The sequence below is a fragment of the Anopheles gambiae genome, chromosome 2 (assembly GCF_943734735.2).
Source record: "Anopheles gambiae chromosome 2, idAnoGambNW_F1_1, whole genome shotgun sequence".
In the NCBI taxonomy this organism is placed as follows: domain Eukaryota; kingdom Metazoa; phylum Arthropoda; class Insecta; order Diptera; family Culicidae; genus Anopheles; species Anopheles gambiae.
Genome location: NC_064601.1, coordinates 94,895,060 through 94,914,555, shown reverse-complemented (window position 1 = coordinate 94,914,555; position 19,496 = coordinate 94,895,060). Strand labels below are relative to the sequence as shown.

The 19,496-nt window shown below is 47.1% G+C and overlaps 1 protein-coding gene across 1 annotated transcript in view; it reads left to right on the top strand.

The window, feature by feature from the left end:
- The window catches only part of LOC1276741 (uncharacterized), a 45,646-nt gene extending 27,152 nt beyond the window's left edge, over window positions 1-18,494 (top strand). The window contains exons 3-8 of the mRNA XM_316120.5: window positions 1,812-1,980; window positions 2,152-2,283; window positions 13,373-14,656; window positions 15,522-15,712; window positions 15,792-16,338; window positions 17,024-18,494. Of these exons, the coding sequence (XP_316120.5) occupies window positions 1,812-1,980; window positions 2,152-2,283; window positions 13,373-14,656; window positions 15,522-15,712; window positions 15,792-16,338; window positions 17,024-17,136 (2,436 nt within the window). The 3' untranslated portion in view covers window positions 17,137-18,494. The remainder of the gene's footprint in view (window positions 1-1,811; window positions 1,981-2,151; window positions 2,284-13,372; window positions 14,657-15,521; window positions 15,713-15,791; window positions 16,339-17,023) is intronic.
- The last annotated feature ends 1,002 nt before the right edge of the window (window positions 18,495-19,496 follow it).

Below are 19,496 nucleotides of genomic sequence, written 5' to 3'. Positions count from 1 at the left end.
AGTGGAGTTCCAAGTCGGATCGGTTGAGTTTCGTTTCAAGTTTGGCATTTGCTCCTGTGGAGTTGCACTGGTTCTGTTTGACCTATTTATTGGCTCGAGGAGAGTCGCTGTGCTAGAAGGGCTTAGCAAAAACACAAGCATACACACATGATAGCTGGAAGTTTGCATGACCGTTTGCGCACCGGCCCAGAATCGCAAACTGGGAGAAACAGGTTCCTGTGCGGATGCCTTCTGGAATCTCGGAACCCGCACCATGGCATCCTGGCCGATCCCCCGGCCACTTTGCAACACGATCTGTCGTGCATCGACTTTCGTGCCACCGAGACGGAGACGCGGGATGGGGAAGCAATGCTTCATGCTCTCCCGTTAAAGTCATCGAGATTAAATCCATTATGAGTTCACATGTTTGATCACGATCGGGACACGTTTTCTAGCACCGTAGCAGCGCAGTGCAGCGTTTTCGTTTTCCATTCAGAAGCAAATCCCTGTCCGGAGAGGGGTGCGGAATCTTTCCTGTCCGGAGAGGGGTGCGGAATATATGGGTTTGTCTTCGGGGTCTTCGGGAACAGGGCTAGGACAGGACATGTGTACGTGCGCGTGCAGTTGGCTTTCTCCCGCGGTCCCGGGTGCAGCACCTACTTTCCTTCGGGCGCGATCACGAATGAAGGTCATGCAGGAAGATGCCGTGGGGCAGGATCTTTCCAAACAACACTGGCGGAAGGTGGCAACGGCATCGTTCACCACAACGGCAACAAAAAAAGGCAGCAGGCGCAATTCGATAGGGGTCCGCTGCTAACGGTGCAATCGTGATGCACTTTTTCCCTCCATATGGAATTATCCGACCTCCCGCCTGTTGCGCTCTGTGGGAGCTCCTGGCTGGGGGGAAAGGAGGCAACTCGAACGTAACGTATCGTCAGCTGGCATGAATGAGACGGCCCTTGCGGGCTTCTAATTTGGTTCATTAATGAGATGGAATGGATTGGGCGTGTTTCGGAATTAAAACAAACCGTGCTCGATGCGAGATAGGAATCACCTCTAGCCCGAACACGAAACAGAGTGGCTTTGATTTGTTTATAAAATTGTAAGGTTAGGATTAGGCGAAGAGTACATATGGGTAAGTGAAATGGGAAGGTTTTGCCGCTAGATGGCGATAGGGTGCTGTTAGTCAAATCTTAGTGTATCATACATCCGCGCTGTTGATGTGTAGCAATTTAGTCTATATTTAAACATTTAATCCTCATTAATTGACGCTAATATCATCAAGAACATCACTTAGAATGATTCTTACTTTGATTTTCTTATGAAATATGTTTAATTGTTTCATTCATTACGGAAATTATAAGAATTATAGTAGAGAGTTTGCCTTAAACGTGTCTCCGAACTGACTTTCTCGCTTGGTGCAAAGGTAAAGCTCAGAGAGGCTGCCGATTAGATCACGGTAGTTAGGAAGACCTAGGCTCTTTATAATGTGTAACATTAATGAAGATCCTTGTATAAAAAATACATAAAATGATCATATTTTGCTCACCAGATGGCGTTAAGTGTCTAATCGAGGAACTACGCGTTTACTTAATAAAACACATTATGATTATGTACTTATCGTAACATCTTCAAAATTAAACAAGCAAACGTCATCGATGTCTGAAAAACATGAACTTGTTTCAAAACGATTAACTTTGAATCAATCCCACATTCTAGTACTAGCTAGATACTAACTAGATATACATTCTAGTTACTAGCTAAAATATTATCAAGCAAATAAGATAATCAACGCTCTAACGCTCTCTGTTCTCCGCTTTTCCTTTTTCCAGCTAATGATAGGCACGACGGCAATGGCCGCGGACCGACTGCTGCTGGGCGACACCTGCCAGCACGACATGGACTGTTCGGACAGCGTCAAGGGCAGCTACTGCACCCTGGAGGGCATCTGCGAGTGCAGTCCATTCTTCGTGCGACTTAACGAATCTTCCTGTCTACCATGTACGTATCGTGTTCCGGTGCTACCGACCTCTGCGCACTGATTCCACCATGGGAAACATTTTTGACTGCCCATCCCGAAAAATAGACACAGACCTACATCGGTGTGTAGAGCGTTGCATTTAATTAATCTTTCCTCCCGTCCCGCTTCCGTGTCTCTTTCACGCACAACAGCCCAGCTGCTGGAGAGCGAATGTAGCCTGTCCGAGCAGTGTTCGATGCGTGTGGCCAACAGTAGCTGCATCGGTGGTCGCTGCCAGTGCGACGGAGGGTTTCTACAGTTCCGCAAACATACCTGTCTTTCGCGTAAGTATCTTCCCATTTCCTCTTTTCTTTTGCCCGCTCGTTTGTTTTTTTTTGTAGCTTGTTTGAAGGGGCCGAATCGTGTGTATCAATTTTTCCCACCGATACCGACGATCAGTGCTGCCGCAATCTCAGCCCCAGCCAACCAGTTATGGGCGCTGCTGTTTCCCCATTATTCGCTAGCTTGACCCCGTTATTGGACGAACCACCCCTCACGCGATGCTACTACCGCGCTGGGTGACCAACTTTTTGCCAACCCGATCCCATGCCAATAATGCACCACCAAGAGTCGTCATCGAAGCAATAGCACAAAAAAGAACGCTCATGACACGAGCCTGCGATGCATTCGAAATCAGGCCGCTCATGCAAATTTGTTGCCATCAGTTAGAAAGTATGCGTACGTGAACATTTCTCAAGAATTATGAGTCAGTCCGTGGGTGGTGGGGTGTCTTGGTTTCATTTTCCGCTTATTGACGGAAACCGGAAAGCCGGAAAACGTGACGAGAAGCTACGACGGATCGCTGATACCGGTTGGTTACAATCACAATTATTCACACATTTAGCCCACCCAGAGGGACCTTTCCAAAGGGTTCATCATCATCATCAATACATAAAACGGGCCTGACAGTTAGCGGAATCAGTTTACGAAATGAATTGATTGATGTCAACGCCGAGACAGGCAAAGGGCGAATGAAGCGTCCAACCGTGGTGACTGATTGTGGAAACGATCGTATTGACTTCCCGCGAATGCGAGGAGGCTAAAATGTTTTACGAAGAATTCCATCCGCTCGGAACATGACAGGACAATCGTTAGTTATGGACAGTTTAGAGATGTTGGGAAATAAACATCAAGGGCGCATGTTTTGTTGCATGTTCTTCCCTGCTGGTTGTACAGGAATTTCCAGCATAACTAATAGATATGTCTCGCTATTGAATGGCATTAAAATTCTGCCGAGATGTACAGTTATAGCGGAACTACAGGAACATTAATGTACAACATGTTGGCATCCCTCCATTTGCCCTTTAACAGTTGCAGCGATTTCATATTTATACATTTGCTAAACATCTGTAAGTGTAGTAAAAACAGACCTTGTTGATGCTACATGTTTCTTCTAGCTAGCAAAATTCTTGACCAGCACTCTTCTCTTGCTGATTTTTCCCAATATCAACGACTCTTGGCTCTTGTAGTGCGTCCTCATTAATTGCCCACTCCCGGGAGGTTAGGTCACGGAATGGGAGGGAAAACCGATTTGCCGATTGACACACAGCACACCAAAGATTCCAAAGATAATGAGCACCGACCGAACAATGGCATTTATCCCATCTCCTTTGAGGACGACCAATCTGCCTCCTTCTTCTCCCGTAGGCATGCGCTCGACCGTAAACCGATCTTTGATTCTTATGGTTTAGGGAAAACTTTTTTTTGGTTCCCGATTCCCCTTAATGCGCTAACTAGCGCCGAGCTTTATGGTTTGTTTTTGGACGCTATTCTAGGGTGGAGCAGGACAGGAGGCAAATCTTGGACGCAAAATTGCCTCAAATCATGGCCATTCACTGCTCGAATGCGGGACCTAATAAGCAATGGATGCATGTGATTAAGCCTTATCTGGGATGGCTTGTTGGCTTTCGTGTTTTTTTGGGTTCGCAAATTTGTTTTCTTTTCTTTCTACCGATTCTGGCCGCCACATCGGAGACGGAAATGGATGGAAAAGTCTGCTAATGGTGTGTGTGTGTGTGTGTGTTCTGGTCCACAGTGCAACCGTTCACTCGCGTGTTCCGGCGCGCTTTTCCAGTGTGAGCGTGTACGAATGTTACGCGTAATTTAACGTCACCACCACGTTTCTGTACCGTTCTCCGTTCTATGTCACAGGCTATGACCTGGTCCGTCAAGCGACCTAATGAGCGCGAGCTGCCTCCCCGTTTTCCGGTCAACCGGTCAACGCCGGATCCATGACGTGACAGCAACCGTCAACGTTCCGCGCGGTACCAGGAACAATGGTATTGCACCATCATCATCGTCGTCGTCGTCGTCGTCATCACCGCTGTCTCTCTCCCCACTTATGCTGAATGGGTTTGGGCGGACGGGGGCTTTATGTCGGCAAACACGCCGGACATAAGTGTCGGACCAACACAGATTGGTCCAATTTTGATGCCTACCCCAGCACATGTGAAGCATGTGAGCCGGACCTGCACCACACCCTGCACCAAGCACCAGCCGTTGCATTTGTGGATCTGTGTGTGTGTTGGGAGAAATCTCGCTCACAGCAGCGACAGTAATGGTGGACGATTAGCGATGTTTTACCGAAATAATGAACACACACAAACGCTTGGAGTGGGGTGCAAAGCAAAAAAAAAATGGGAGCAAAACGGTGGAGCTTGATGCTGCTGCGGCAGCTGCTGGCCACTACGAGCGAGCATGGAATGGAAGCATACGTTTAACCTGCCCCTTAATTGTCTATTATCGATTTGAAGTGGATTCACTACTCGGCTGGGCTATTAGGAATGTGGAGCACATGCACAATGATCGACAATTAGCTATACTGAGCTACAAGTGGAGAGCACTTGAGGTAATCGATCCTCGATCTCTGTTGACAATTAATATTGGAAGATTTATTGGTTCATCTCTAAAATGGTTTTCTAAAACTTCATAAACTCCACAACAAAGGGCATAGACCCTGAAAGCTACTACTTTGTTCTTCTTCTATTTATAGTGGCTTTTACCTTCACATAATGCACTACCTACGCAGGGTTGGTTTAATAACACAGGAAATCACCTTTGGGAGAGCAACCAAATAATAGTTTCGGGTTTTGCGTGGCATTTTTTAAAACAAACGAATCTTCGTTTTTAATCCGCGATGGGTCGCGTCGCTTTCACCCAGGAAATGATGCTTCGTAATACCCGCTCTAAAGCCTACCCAAAGAACAATACCGATCACTAGGTACCAGATCAATGGCTCAGTCAGTGAAAGTGGTGAGGCTTCCTATTTTGGGGAAAAATCCAAACAGGATACGCAACCGTCTAATTTTCATCTTCTTAAGTAGCAGCTTGCGGGTCATCCGTTCCCCCGATCGCGTCTAGTATTAATCACTTCTCGTAAAAATCAATCAATCGACCATGTTTTCCGGGGGCTTTAGATGATGTGGAACGGTCGATCCGTTCCTTCTTTGCGGCCAGTGAAACTTTGCACTGTCAAACACTTTCTCCACCAAACGGCGGCGGATCGTCCACGTGCGCTTGCCGCCCCGATGTGGTGCATGGAAATTCGCGCGTGCAAAACTACAACAAAGCAACCTGGAAGCAATAACAACAACCCAAAAACCCGTGCCGTGACCTCGAAAAAGACCGGGCAGCTATCAAAAAGGAGCACTCACACGCCATTTTCCCACGCGGGCTCGTTCGTTCGTAATGGACTTTTTTTGCTGTTTTGTTGCACAAATTATGCTATGCACCAGATTGAGGGTGGTAATGTACACTGGCTTGTTGGGGTTTTTTTTTGCACATCATCATGATTAACAAGCCACGTGGAAAAGGAGGCTGCTGCAGTTGAACGGCGGAAATGAAAAGCGTCTTGTTTTGGGTTGCTGCTTTACTCTCAAAGTGGTTTGAGAAAAAGATACGATGCTTTTTGTTGGTAAAAGCTTTGTTTTGGTAGTGATTTATCATTCATAAGAAAACAAAAGGCAACCGTTGTTTTGTTTTAATGCAATTTTTCGACTTTCTTTTCGTGTGCGCAAAAAGGGCATTAAATTATTGAAGACGGCTTGAGATATATATTTTGCACGCAATAAACGATCGTTTTGCTGAAATTATTATCTGGAAGCAAGCAAGTAATTGCGCGCAATCTTTCTCCACACCAAGACACCGCAGAGCCCTTTTTAAGATTTAACTGCAATAACTGTAGCCCGTCAGTAAGGGTGATCGATTTCACCATTACCTTAAACATTGCTTCAACCGGTTCGCCGGCAAAGCGCGGTCTGTAATAGTAGACGTGAAATCAGTTAATTCTATTAAGCGCAAAGCCCCATCTTCTCTCCAGCACGTTCTGCATTCTGTCTGGGCGTCTGCAGCACTCCCGTACCGGCACAGCCCTCTTTGGATGTGGCTTATGCTAATGCTCCGCCTTGGAGGCCTTGGTGCGCTGCGTGCCGGTCGTGAACTTGAACTTTCCCGGCACCGGATGAGCATCTCTACCTCGATTACAGCTTGCGGGCGTACAAAAAAAAGGGAACGATCGTAGGACGGTTTGCAGGCCAATCGGTAAGAGACGGGGGGGGGGGGGGGAATAATAATCAAAAACCACAACCCCGGGTACGCCCAATCAACCGGAGCGCGCTGCATTCTTCTGCGCTTTGTGGCTTCCTCGGGAGGCACACAGCAGCGCACAAGTGCGCCTTTCCATTATAAGGCGGTAATGATCACGAAAATTACATAATTCAACAAACGCCCCCTCCAATGGCGCAAACCCTCTCTCGCTTTGTTCCTTTCATTTGTTTTGGTTTGGCGTTCCGTACCATAAGAATTTCTTTTCCAATCCGATCGAAAAAAAACACACAAATCGGAGCGGATATTCGATTACCCCAGCGCAGGTTGATCTTTCGGGTGCTACAATTATGATGCTGCTGATGCTGCTGCTGCTGGGCGAATCAACAATACAGCACAAATGGCGTTTATTTGAGGCAGACACCCGCGCTGGCTACGCTCTAACGGGAAAGGGAAGGGATTTATTTAAACTCTTAACACCCTTCGCTGCCATCGCTTGGATAGGGTAGCACACATTTAGGGCGCATCCGCCGGGTGTGTGTGTCTTAGAAACGAAGCAAGAGCGGTAGGAATTTGACGAAAATCCGGTTCCAATTTATCGGACACAAAATCCCCGATTGTTGCGCTTCTTCCCGTGTTTGGTACAATGGCGAATTAACACCATTTTCCATGAGTTTCGAGCGGGCTAATAATGGTTGCGGTGCTTCTTACAGACACCTTTCCACATTGAATGATGTACAAACTCAAGCACACCCCCAAGAAGCTCATGTCCACAACAAAAGCATCATTAAATAATTCCTTCCTAACAACCGCTCATGTTTTGTTTGTCCCATCAGTACATTGAAGATTGTGTTAATCCTGCTGTTCAGCAACTTCTCACTACCTTGGAGAATGCGTTATCAACATTCCAGAAAACCTTGCCGACACTGATTAAGGGGCGACCGACAAGCGAGAAGCATGGATTAAGCGCTCACAATATTGCAATCCGGTAGCTGGAATTGCGTAACTTTGTCCATTCGAAAGCATATTCTCGCTAATGAGATGCCATCCGAGCGGGTGACGAAATCAAAGCGGCAAAGAACTATGAGAACTTATTTAGCCGCATCTGAAGGAATTCTGGAATTTGCTCTTATTACAACCAACAGAAAAGGAAAGGCATTGGTATTCTAATTATGTTTTTAATTCGCTTTTCTTTGCTCGTGGTGTCCAACTGGAAACGTAATGTCCAATCGAATTGCTAACACATCTAGGCCACAACCTTGCGAAAGCGAACCTATTTCTGCCCATAATGAACTCCCATAATGAACAGGACTTTGCACACGCCGCGAGTTACTCATTTGAAGTGCAATAAAACAAATATGTTTTTCGAAAGGCAACAGGGAGGTGAAGCAACTTGCGCGCAACTTTCTTCGGCCCTATCGAAGTGTGTCAAAGTGTTTTTAGCATCAGCACAGCCTCCACCAGCGCGCCTTCCTTGGACACTGGTCCTCACTCGAAACCCATGCTGGAGAAAAGCTTATGCTCATTCTATAGGCGCGAGCTTGCCATGACGGCCACCAGCAGGCACAATCAGCAAACCAACCAGACGAGGGCGTAAAACGGACCGAACCATCAGTGTGCACTCATTATCCGACCGATTTGCAATGGATTTACAGGCAGCGCGCGGCCGGTAGTGGGGCAATTTTGTTCAAACAGTTCAGCCTGAAAATAAAGCCCGTTCGGTGCGCCGTTGGTTCTTGTCTTGGAACGGGCGAGCTATCCAACCACAGAGGAGAAAGGTCGCGGTCGAGCTATGAAAAAGGAAAGCATTAGGAAGAAAAGTGAAAACCTGCGTCCTGCTCCTCCACCGGTGCCACAATAGAGCAAGGTGGACAAATAGGGTTTTAATAACGGCTTCTTGCGCCTAATAGAGTGTTCATGAAATTAGTCCCGCTCGTGGTCGGTGGATTTACAAACGGTCAGACAATTGAGCTGCAATGGAGGCTGAAGGCCCCTTCACTGACAGGTGTTTTGTGCGCGTTTTGCTGTCAGCTCGACATGGTAATAATGGTTTGATCGGGGAAAAGTGGGCTAGCAATGAGTGTGTTGAGAAAAGGGATGCATAAGGGGTATAAGATCTTGCTTCTTGGCTTTACAAAAACACTTCATTAGGCTTTTAATTTAGTAAAAGAAGCTTCAAATTAATTATTCAGATTGCTGTTATTTGGCTAGAGCAACTGTATTTGTTGCCATTTGTATCTTTTGAAATGAAAATCAACGATGAATTCTTTGATTTTTTTTGTATTTATTTACTTGTCCGAAACCGCTCACGGTCTCGCGCCTTCGTCTGCTAGTGCATTATCCCGGCCTTAATAGCGACTCCACGCAATTATGCCACCTCAGTTTGGGCCTATCACGACTCCTTTGTTCTTCTGGACGGCCTAAAATGACTTTACGGACTGGGTCGTTCGTTTCCATGCGTAAAACATGGCCAGCCCACCGGAGCCTGGCGAGCTTGATACGCTGCACGACAGTGAGGTCGCCGTACATCTCGTATAGTTCGTCATTATAGCGGCTCCTCCATTGTCCTTCCACACATACGGGGCCAAGTATCCTTCTGAGCATTTTCCTCTCGAACGCGGCTAAGAGGGTTTCGTCAGATTTGAACAGTGTCCATGTCTCAGAGGCATATGTGAGTACCGGTACTATATAAGTACTATATAGTCCCAGCTTCGTCTATCCCGACAGGTTCTTTGAGGTGAACTGATTATTCAGACTGTAGAATGATCGGTTGGCAGCCAGCATCTTTTTGCGCAACTCAGCTACCATGCTATTATCGTTGCTGACCTTTGACCCAAGTTAGGTGAATTGTGAGACGACTTCAAAAGTGCGTTCACCTATCGGTACGTCACGCCTACGTAGATTCTGGTTATTTATTGGTAGGCCCTCTGTTGTTGCCACCATCAGTTTGGTCTTTGCCTCGTTTATCTGCAATCCAAGGCTCTCTACTCGATCCCTTGCTACATAGGAGAGCCGCAGACGAATGATGTCTATATCATCAGCGTATGCCAGGATCTGGGTTGACTTATAGAAGATGGTTCCCGAAGTCTCCACCTTCGAGTCGCTAATGGCCCTCTCTAGCGCCTGGTTGAACAGGAGACAGGCAAGCCCTTCTCCTTGGCGCAGAGCCTTGGTGGTAGCAAAAGGTCCAGAGAGTTATCCATCCACCCTCACCTGGCCAGTGACTTTGATCATAGTCATTCTAACTAGCCTTATCAGTTTAGCCAGGATTCCAAAAGAGCTCATAGCGTCATACGGTTTTACCCTGGCTATGCTATCATATGCGGCTTTCAAGTCAATGAAGAGATAGTATGTGTCGTGTCTGTATTCAGCCATCTTCTCTAAGATCTGCCGCATGGTGAAGATCTGATCAGTGGTTGATTTTCCGTTTCGGAATCCTCTTTGATAGTTTCTGACTATCTCTTCGAGGTGCCGGACAAGGCAATCCTGAAGGATCAAGGAGAATGTTTTATAGGCGGTATTCAACACCGTAATACCTCTGTAGTTGTTGCAGTCCATCCTGTCTCCCTTCTTGTATATGCGATAGACGATGCCGAGGTTTCAATCACAAGGCATCGATTCGATTTCCCACACCGCAGTAACAGTAACTTGACCAGTTCAGCTGCAATACCGTCGGTTCCGGATGCCTTGTTATGTTTCAGCCGACGGATAGCCTTTCGTGTTTCTTCTATGCTAGGTGGTAGTAGCATGACACTATCTGCGAATGGCGCTTCTAGCTCTTCATTCACCTGGTCGTTGAGTAATTCATCAAAGTACTGAGCCCACCGCGGGAGGACCTTTGGCAGGTTACTAACCAGATCTCCATCCTTGTTGCAACAGCCGGTTACCTTTGGATACCTTTTGTATTTACGAACAATACAATAAGAAAAACTTAAATCGACCAATTCTTACTTGATATTCATTATAAGCTATGAACTTTACCTTTAACCTTGCTAAACCCCTTACTAACAACCCCCCAAACTGTTCAGAGTTGTAGCTTTCACTCCATTTTTCCTTACAAAAAGCCAAACCGTCCCACAAACAAAAGACTTCATTCTATTTTCCATCACAACCACCACAACAATCCCGGCTATTAAAATATCAAAAGAAATTGAAACAAATTCAGACGCAAGAATGTAAGTCAGGGCACAAAACAAAAGACCCCCTCTCACCTTGCCGTAGGGTGGGATGGTAGCTCATAAAGCATGCATGAATAAAAGCACAAAAAAGTGGGTTAACTTTTATCTTCCCTCTGCCCCAAAAGCTGCACTCACTTACTCGCCTCAATCTTGACGTCTTGCACGGTTCTCAACTCCCAACCACCGAGATTCATCCGGCGAAGAGGCGCATCGCTCAAGACGCCCTTAGGGAAACAAAAGCACACACACACATGCGCGCGTGTCTCTCGTGCGGTAGCTTCAATTTGCATAACAAACCTAAAATTATGCTCCAACCCCCTTTCTGCGCAGTTTGGGAGGAGCGGAGCGAAACAATTTCGCTGTCATTAATCAGGCAGGTTAACCAGGCGATGCTGCGTGTTTGCTTCGCGGAATAAGAGTGTCATTTTCCCTTTTTTCCCGCCTCCTCACTCGCGCCTGAATCGTGTCGCACAAATCAAGGTCAGGTGGTGGCGAATCGTCACTCTTCCGAGCGTTTGGAGTGCTGGAAGCAAAGGGTATCAAGTTTCCTTTGGACAACGCGTAACTGTAACTGTGCGCAAGATGAGGGCATCACCAAGATGTCATCACGGATGCACTCGGACCATTTGTTTTTACGATTATCCGTCGGACGGGCCGAGTGGTTTTCGATATGCTCTTACTATCGTGGCAATCGCGGCTTTCCGTGCCAGCCAGTCGTTGGTGAGAATTAATTGAATCGCCTCTTTACCACGGTCGATTGCCACCACGGACGGGGGAGGGGGAAAGGTATGGTAATTGACCTCAGTTTCCCATCCTAAGGGGATTCCGAGATTGATAGAAGCCAACATCTCGCGCTCGCGTGTCGCGTGCTATTAGTAATCGAAGTGCTTTGAAAACGATTTGAGGCTCTCCTTCCTGCTGCTCCGTATCGAACGTTCCGAGCTTATATGTATGGTAACGATGCTTTATGATTGGCCATAATCGTTTGTGATGAAATGCAGCGCAAGTGAAGCCGTTTTCTCTAATTATACTCTCCGGCTTGTTTGGATGCAATTTCTGGGAAGTGTAACATTTAAGGATGAAATTGTGATTTCTATTTAATAGGACGTTCATTTTGATAAATGGACGGCGATTATCAGCACAAAGATCCGGGAGTTCTTAATCTCCAACGCAACTCCGAGAGCACATCTCTGTCTTTGCATTTCACGGCATTTCAATGTAAAATGACGGATAAATGACCTCTTAAAACACCCGATAAGTGGCCACCGTATCCAGTTGCGAAACACTTTACCAGGTAGGCTAATTGATGACGTACCGTCACGCTGCTGCTGCTGAAGGCTCCCAACCTCAACCCAGATCAGCTTCGAATTCACACGGAAATGTGATATGAGTGTGGTTATCGTTGCATATCGCGATGCTCTCCCATCTGCCTCGCAAGGCATCAGCTCGCGTGCTCGCCGCATATCGCAACCGGCGCGCCCTGGAATGAAGATGACGCTGAGAACTCGCAGCAAGATTCCACCACTGGCAATGTGTGCAATGCGATGCAGCAGACCAAGTAAATAGTGGGTTACTTGAGGCCTGCTCGATGCTTACGGAATATGCTTGGTGCAGTAAAATGCTTCCGGTCGCCCGTCTGTGCGATTTATGTCAGTGGAATAGACACACGAGTGGCTAGTGACATAATTTCACTCGCCAAGATTGCGTACCGACTTCTCGCACAAATGGTAGAGCATTATGCGACCACCGTGTGTGTGTTTGCGTGTGTTTGTATACGCAGTTTTCACCTGGGAATGGTTTCAACCCGCCTTTTGTAGGTCAACTAGCAAGGTTAGCCCATCGAAACGCTCCGAGTATGATGTCACCCGTTCCCGAGCAGTTTGCGGGACAGTATGACACGCACAAGTACTACCGATCAGTTATGGGGCCTTTTGTTTGGTGGGCTTTGCATGAATGGAGCCGGCTCGATGTCAAGATGATAACAAGCTATTGGATGAAGTGAAGGAAAGAAAGCAAGATTCGCATGTCAATGGGGAGATAATACGAGTACAGCATTTTGGAGATCCTGAAAATACGATTATGGTTAGAATAATAACCCAACGTCACATATAATTTTAAACATTCCCCAAACAATGGAATGATTTATTTCGCACATTTTCACCGTACAAACAGCGATTCCGATTGGCTCGGTTCACTGCATCTGATACTCTGTGCCCAATGTCGATGGGAATTAGCTTTTCCGTTTTCAATTTCCGCACACAGCAGACATCGCTGCTTTCAGCTTATGCAGCTCCCTCTTCCTCTTTCTCTCTCTTCCAATTCCATTTAAATCCTGAACTCAGAGAGCACTAATGCCAGAAAATGCATAAAAAGTGCATTCATTTATGCAGCCCGCGCGATGTACGCTTTCTAATAATTTAATCGAAAACACTTGTCCTCTTTCGGCTCGGTGTGCGTGCGACCGGAAATCGAAAATCGGGTAGCGGGAATGGTTGTTTTGCGCCATAAATTAAAACCCGCCTGTCGGGGCCGACGGGGCTGGCGTGCCCTAATGCGCACGCAATTTGACAAATGTCACCGTGTCCATTTGTGTGTATGTATTTAGCAAATCGCTTAATCGTTATCAAATGTGTTTCTCGGACTCTTTTTGCAGCCGCCCAGCCGAGCACGGTTTGCTACAGTCACGCGCACTGCCGCATGTGGGACGCGGCGAGCCACTGCGACTTCCTCATCCCGAACCTGTTCGGGCGCTGTCAGTGCACCTCGCCGGCGCGCCAAAACGGACCGACCTGTGTGACGGACCCGGTAACGGAAGCGGTGCCGGTCGAGCCGGAGCTGCTGCCAGCTTTCACCAAACCGCAGCAGCAAGCGCCCGCCGTTACGGAGCAGGCGGACAATGAGCTCGGCTCGATCGATCGAATGTCAACCACGACGGAGGACGACGTGATCGTGGTGGATAATATTGTGCAGCGGGACGATGCACAGGACGAGCAGATGGCGTCGGCGGAGGAGCATATTACCACGGAATATCAGTCGGCCGGTTCGGAAGAGGATGGTATCAGCACCACGGACTTTATCGAGATTACTACGAGCAGCCGCTATCCGGGTGAGGGTGAGCGTGTGACGACGACCGTGAGCGGTATGGAGCGGTACGAGAATACGGAGGAGTACGCGAACCTGGAGCAGGAGGTGGAGGAGCAGTTCAAGCGTCAGGAGCTTGCCGATGCACTCGCGACATCGACGGCCGGTGCTTGGGCTAGCGAAATTGCCGAAGCAATTACGTCGCAGGAGCGGGAACAGGATGCGCTGGACAAGAGTGACAGCGAGGGCGTGACGACGATCGAAGTAGTGACCGTTTCAAACGATGGACAAACGACGGAACGCAGTGAGACGACGACTCTGACACAGGACCATGAGCCTACTACTACAGAGTTGCAGTACGACACGGAGGAACCAAGTGACGTTGAGAACGAAGTGGAACTGGTGGAGTACGATCGTACGGATGCACCTGAAGCAACGTACACCCAACAAGCCGCTTCTCTGATACAGCAAGAAACCACCACTGCCACTACGGAACACATGGAAGACACGACACTGGCAGCCACCTCCACCGAGCAATCGAACACGGAAGCGAACGATGCGAAGGAACTAACGACGACCGAGCTGATCGAGCAGTACCACGATGTGCAGCTGCGCCGCCAGGACTCGAAGCTGTTCGACGAGGAAGAGGTAGAGGAGCTAGTAGAGAAGAGCCCCGCCCCGAAGGAACGGTTTGAGGCGCGCGAAACGACCCGCCACGCCGAGCACGAGAACGAAATCGTCGACACGCACGCGGTGGACACGACCACGGAAACGTTGCTAAGGTTGGCCAGCCGTACCACGGCGATGGAACCGGAAGCACCGCTCTCCACCACCACGGCAGCCACATCCACTGCAAGTAAGTAGAAGGTGTATTAAAAATAGGAAAATATTTACAGGAAGAATAGTAGTTCCGAGACCGTAAACGTGCTTCTTTCCGTTAAAGCACGTGCACGTGAGATTTGAAATCTCGCAGCGCAGCGCCATCTAGTTGTGAGTTTATAGCACTAGTCCCGGATCACAATGTGTTGATGACGTCACGCTCTGCTATAAACAGCCACAGAGGCGTTCGACGTTTGCAGGGGTCGGCAGACTTTTGCAAAATGAGAAGAAATTGAATGAATTGAGGAAGTTGTGGCTTCATTTTCAAACAAAGCCAACCATTTCAAATAGATTTTATTTATTTTATTTTTAGATTTATTTTTATAAAAGGGAAACAATGTTTTCCTGATATCTAATACTTTCAATTTTTATAATTATAAATTAAATATGTAAATTTCTGTAGTAGTAGTGTGAAGTGTGATTGTGTCAACATTTCACTTCTTTCCACCAAATTGAGTTATTATTATTCAAAATAAGACAATATTAATTTTATCTCATATATTCTTACAACTTTTCATAGATTTAAGAGTCTGGTCTGATAAAATAGCCATATTTAAATTTAAATTTTTTTGCGAATTTAAAAGACATATCTGCAGATCTTTGAGGCGTGTAAATAACAAGTTCCTTTGATCTTTTAAATAATTAACAAAAGATGGATAATTTAAATTCTCTACAAAGTTTTATATGGTTTCAATTTTTCTGCTCCAAATGTTAACTACTTTTAGAACATTAAATCTTCAATTCAGATATAACAAGCTGTGTAATACATTCCCAATACCGAACACAATTTTGTGAAACCGATCTGCAAATATTAACACTATTGCTTTTTTACCCATTAACAGGAATACGCACTCGTGTGGACTTGGGAGACGGACCCGTTTCATTGGGACTATCCTGTGCCAGCAACGAACAGTGCCAGTTGGCTGACCCGTACAGCTACTGTAACGATGAGGGACGGTGCGACTGTTCCTACCGCACGCCGGACGATGCTTGCCGGGCCACCAACACTGGCTGCTCTCGGGGAACGTTCCAGGTGCGCATCTTTCGTCCTAGAACCGTGTTCTTTCTAACGCATAAACTAACACCCTCCATTTCTTCTCCCCTCACTTTAGTGCCGCTCGAGTGGAATCTGCATCAGCTGGTTCTTCGTGTGCGATGGCCGTCCGGATTGTAGCGACGCGTCCGATGAGGAGTGCAATTTCTCGCTGAAGGCGAACGGTACCCAGCAACAGCGGGCGGCCAGCTGTCCGGAGCTGTCGTTCCGGTGCGAAAAGAGCGGCCGCTGCATATCGCGGGCCGGCATCTGCGACGGAAAGGCCCAGTGCCCGCACGGCGAGGACGAGGTTGGGTGCGATTTCCGCAAGTCGCGCAAGTGCCCGGAGCACACGTTCATGTGCCGCAGCGGGGAGTGTTTGCCCGAGTACGAGTACTGCAATGCGATCGTGTCCTGCCGGGATGGAAGCGACGAACCGCCGCACCTGTGCGGATCGCGTGCCGTGCCGAACTTTTTCGTGAAGCTGCTGAGCGGTCCGACGGCACGGGGCCGGAACTACTGCCCGATGCGCTGCGCCAATGGACGGTGCCGGTCGACCGCGATTGTCTGCTCGGGCCGGGACGGGTGTGGTGATGGTAGCGATGAGGATCGGTGCTCCGTTTGCCGTAAGTAGTCCTTGGGGAGGAGAATACATCATTATAACAACATGGACAGACACCACAATCGATTATTTTAATGGTAAACATATGTCGGCTGAATGATAAGAATCGATTTTATTTTCACTTTTACTGCTCACAACTGTCATAGTCCCCTCCATAAGACCACATATTGGGCGATGGCATGGTATGGAGTTTAAAAATAGCATACGCATACACATTCACATTCTTCCTCACGGCATAAGCCTCCCTCCATATTGCCCCGTACCTACTTTTAGAACGTTTAAAGGCGCGACGTCAAGTTAAATATTTTAATATCCTGGCACCAGTCCTGGCACGGAAATGCCGTTGTGGGTGGCTCAGTGGGTGGTTAGGGATAAAACACAACACACTCAGTGTGTGTGTGTGTGTTTTAACAATTTCACCCACCTCATGCCATACTTGCCACGCGACCACTCATAAAGTTTGATTTTTAAATGCCACTCCACCGTCTGTGCTCTTGTTATTTAGTCAACCGACAGTCACACATTCACAGCAAACCGGGAAATGAGGGCTCTGTATGTTTGTGTACACCCTCATGGCCACACGAACGGAAATACGTTTCCATTTCACCCATTCCCCCCCACATGAGGGCTGTGTTTTGTTTCCGCTTTCTCATGCACACACTTCACTCTGTTTCTCTTTCCCTGGCCAGGATGCCCGGCGCCTGCCTACAACAACGTCCTCGCACCGATCGTACCGGCCGTCGTGTCCAAGCCAAGGAGTAGAACGAGCCGCATCACCGGTGGACACTGGTCACGAACATAAAGTCCTCGCTCGGACCGCCGGCTAGAGGGCTGAGTGGCTACACGCAGCTACGGCTCGAACGGCCATAAATAGGTTCGCGGTTCCACTGCACTCGGCAGCACGCTGATTGTGCTGATTTTTTTTTTGTAAATAAAAGGTCCAAAAGACGCAATGGGGCGAGCTGAACGCTTGTCCCTTTTAAGGAGACAACATTTTATACGACATACCCGTGTTGAGGTGGTGCGAACACTATCGATACAACAGCACGCAAGCGGATACTAGAAATTAAGTAAATGCGTAACTCAATGCGTAACGCAGCATGGAAGGTAGGCGAGAGCTTAGCAGCGGACACTAACACTAGAAAGCATAATTACATCATCCCTCTCTAACTATTTATCGTTCGTTTAGTAAGGCTAGCGTGTGTTACGGTTACAGTAGGGACAGGGTGCGATAGATTCATACTTTTAAGCGATGATGATGCGAATGCGAGGGTCCGGAAGTAGGAAGAAGCGGTATTCCGGCTTTGCCTACTTCGGCTAGAGAGGTTCGGTAAACATTAGAAAAAAAGAAGGAAATCTTAATGGATCTACGCCACAAGGAACACTATTTGAATGTGCTGATGGGCCCAAAAAGCAATAAAGTAAACCGTCAATCCCTTTTTTTTCGTTCGTCGATTCCACAAACGACCGCGGCGGGACATTATGTGGAAGTGGAAAATTATTTATTTTTATCATTTTCTAACTACTCTATGTGTCTAACGAGCCGACCAAGATTATTGATAAGTGTTAAAGCAAGCATATTGGAGAGCAACACAAAAAAGAAAGCAACGAGTCGTTGTCGAGCAGAACGATAAGCCAACGACTGTAGCAATGCGTTTGTTAGGTTTAGGCTCCACTATTGAAAGCCTGGTTCAACGACGATTTCGGAGGAGGACAGGGCGGCTTCCTTCGCAGGAAAGAAAGTGCCGACATAAACACACTTACACACACACAAACACACAGACATACTTGGATTGTCGATTGCATGTCGTTGAATGATGCACTTCAATAGTCTGGCGAGGTCTGATTGCGTCTCTTTTAGCTTATTTATTTATTTGCTTTTCAAGCATTCATATTCTTTCCCCCGATCCGATTTTTGGGGTCGGATTACTCAGAGTCAAAATCTAACAAAATATTTAAAAAAACAGGCCATTTTTTCTAACTACATCGACAAACAGCTGTCTATCTATTGTGAAGATAGTGCACGTTAGAGATTAGAGCGTTAGGCCAATTAGAAGCGAACATTGCGAACTAAACCCGAAATAATAATTTAATATTCTCTCCTCCAATCTTAGCCCATAGTAGCGTTGGCGGCAGTGTAAAATACAAATTTTAATCAAACTTTCGTTTTTTTATTTTATCACTACCATATATATCACAACGCATCTGCTGTTCTTTGCCCTAAGCCTTCGCTTCGCCTACGGAAACGAGTAAGCGTGTAAGTACGTCTCGAACGAACAGCTTCCGCTTTGCAATTTTAATCAAACCCAGATCCAGCCGCAACAGTGGTGATCGCTTGTGTTGTTGTTTTTTGCGTACATCCATTTAGCATAGGCAATTCGGGTCGTTCTTATCATGCGCAAGCTGCTCTCGGGGGCGGATACACACACCCACACACACACACACACACACACACGAGTAAGTTATGAGTTAGACTTTGGATGCTGGAAGCATATACGGCCCACCATTCTGATTTGCGTTACGAATAGCGACGCAGTCGATTGAGCATGCGCCAGCGTAAATTGAGCAATGGCCGATATTTCTCCGCCCGGCTAATATGATTGAGAAGGTCACGGTTTCAGGACGCACAAGAATTATGGACCCTCTTCAAAACAGCGGACAGCGAACAGTAGCGTGCTGTGCAATTGCAGCTTGTTACGTCTGGTGTGATTGAAAATGTTAGAGATTTTAGTAAAATAAATCTCAAAAAACAAATGAAATACATATGAAATGGGGAGAATTCACAACCAAAAATCTAATTTTAAAGCAATCTTCTACAAACTAAGAAATCGTCGCTTCGGTAGTCAGCCGATAGCAGATTTTACAATTATCCAACGGAGATGACGGTATTAGCACACATGCTGCATGCGGTTGTAGTGTATGGTAAAGCGGATATAACGTTTAGCGTTTATGGTGCGATTAAGAAATTATTATTAGATGAACTGCAGTTAATTTGCTCGCATCATCGCACGTTGCAGAGGGGTTGGCACCGAAAAGACGGCAAATAGCTAAGCGGAGCGCCACAACGATAGAGAGGCCGATCTGTTTGAAAGTGAGAGCTCAGTGTTTGCTCCGTGGTTAATCTACGTCGTTTTACAGGGTTTCTTATAGTATAGTTTCTTA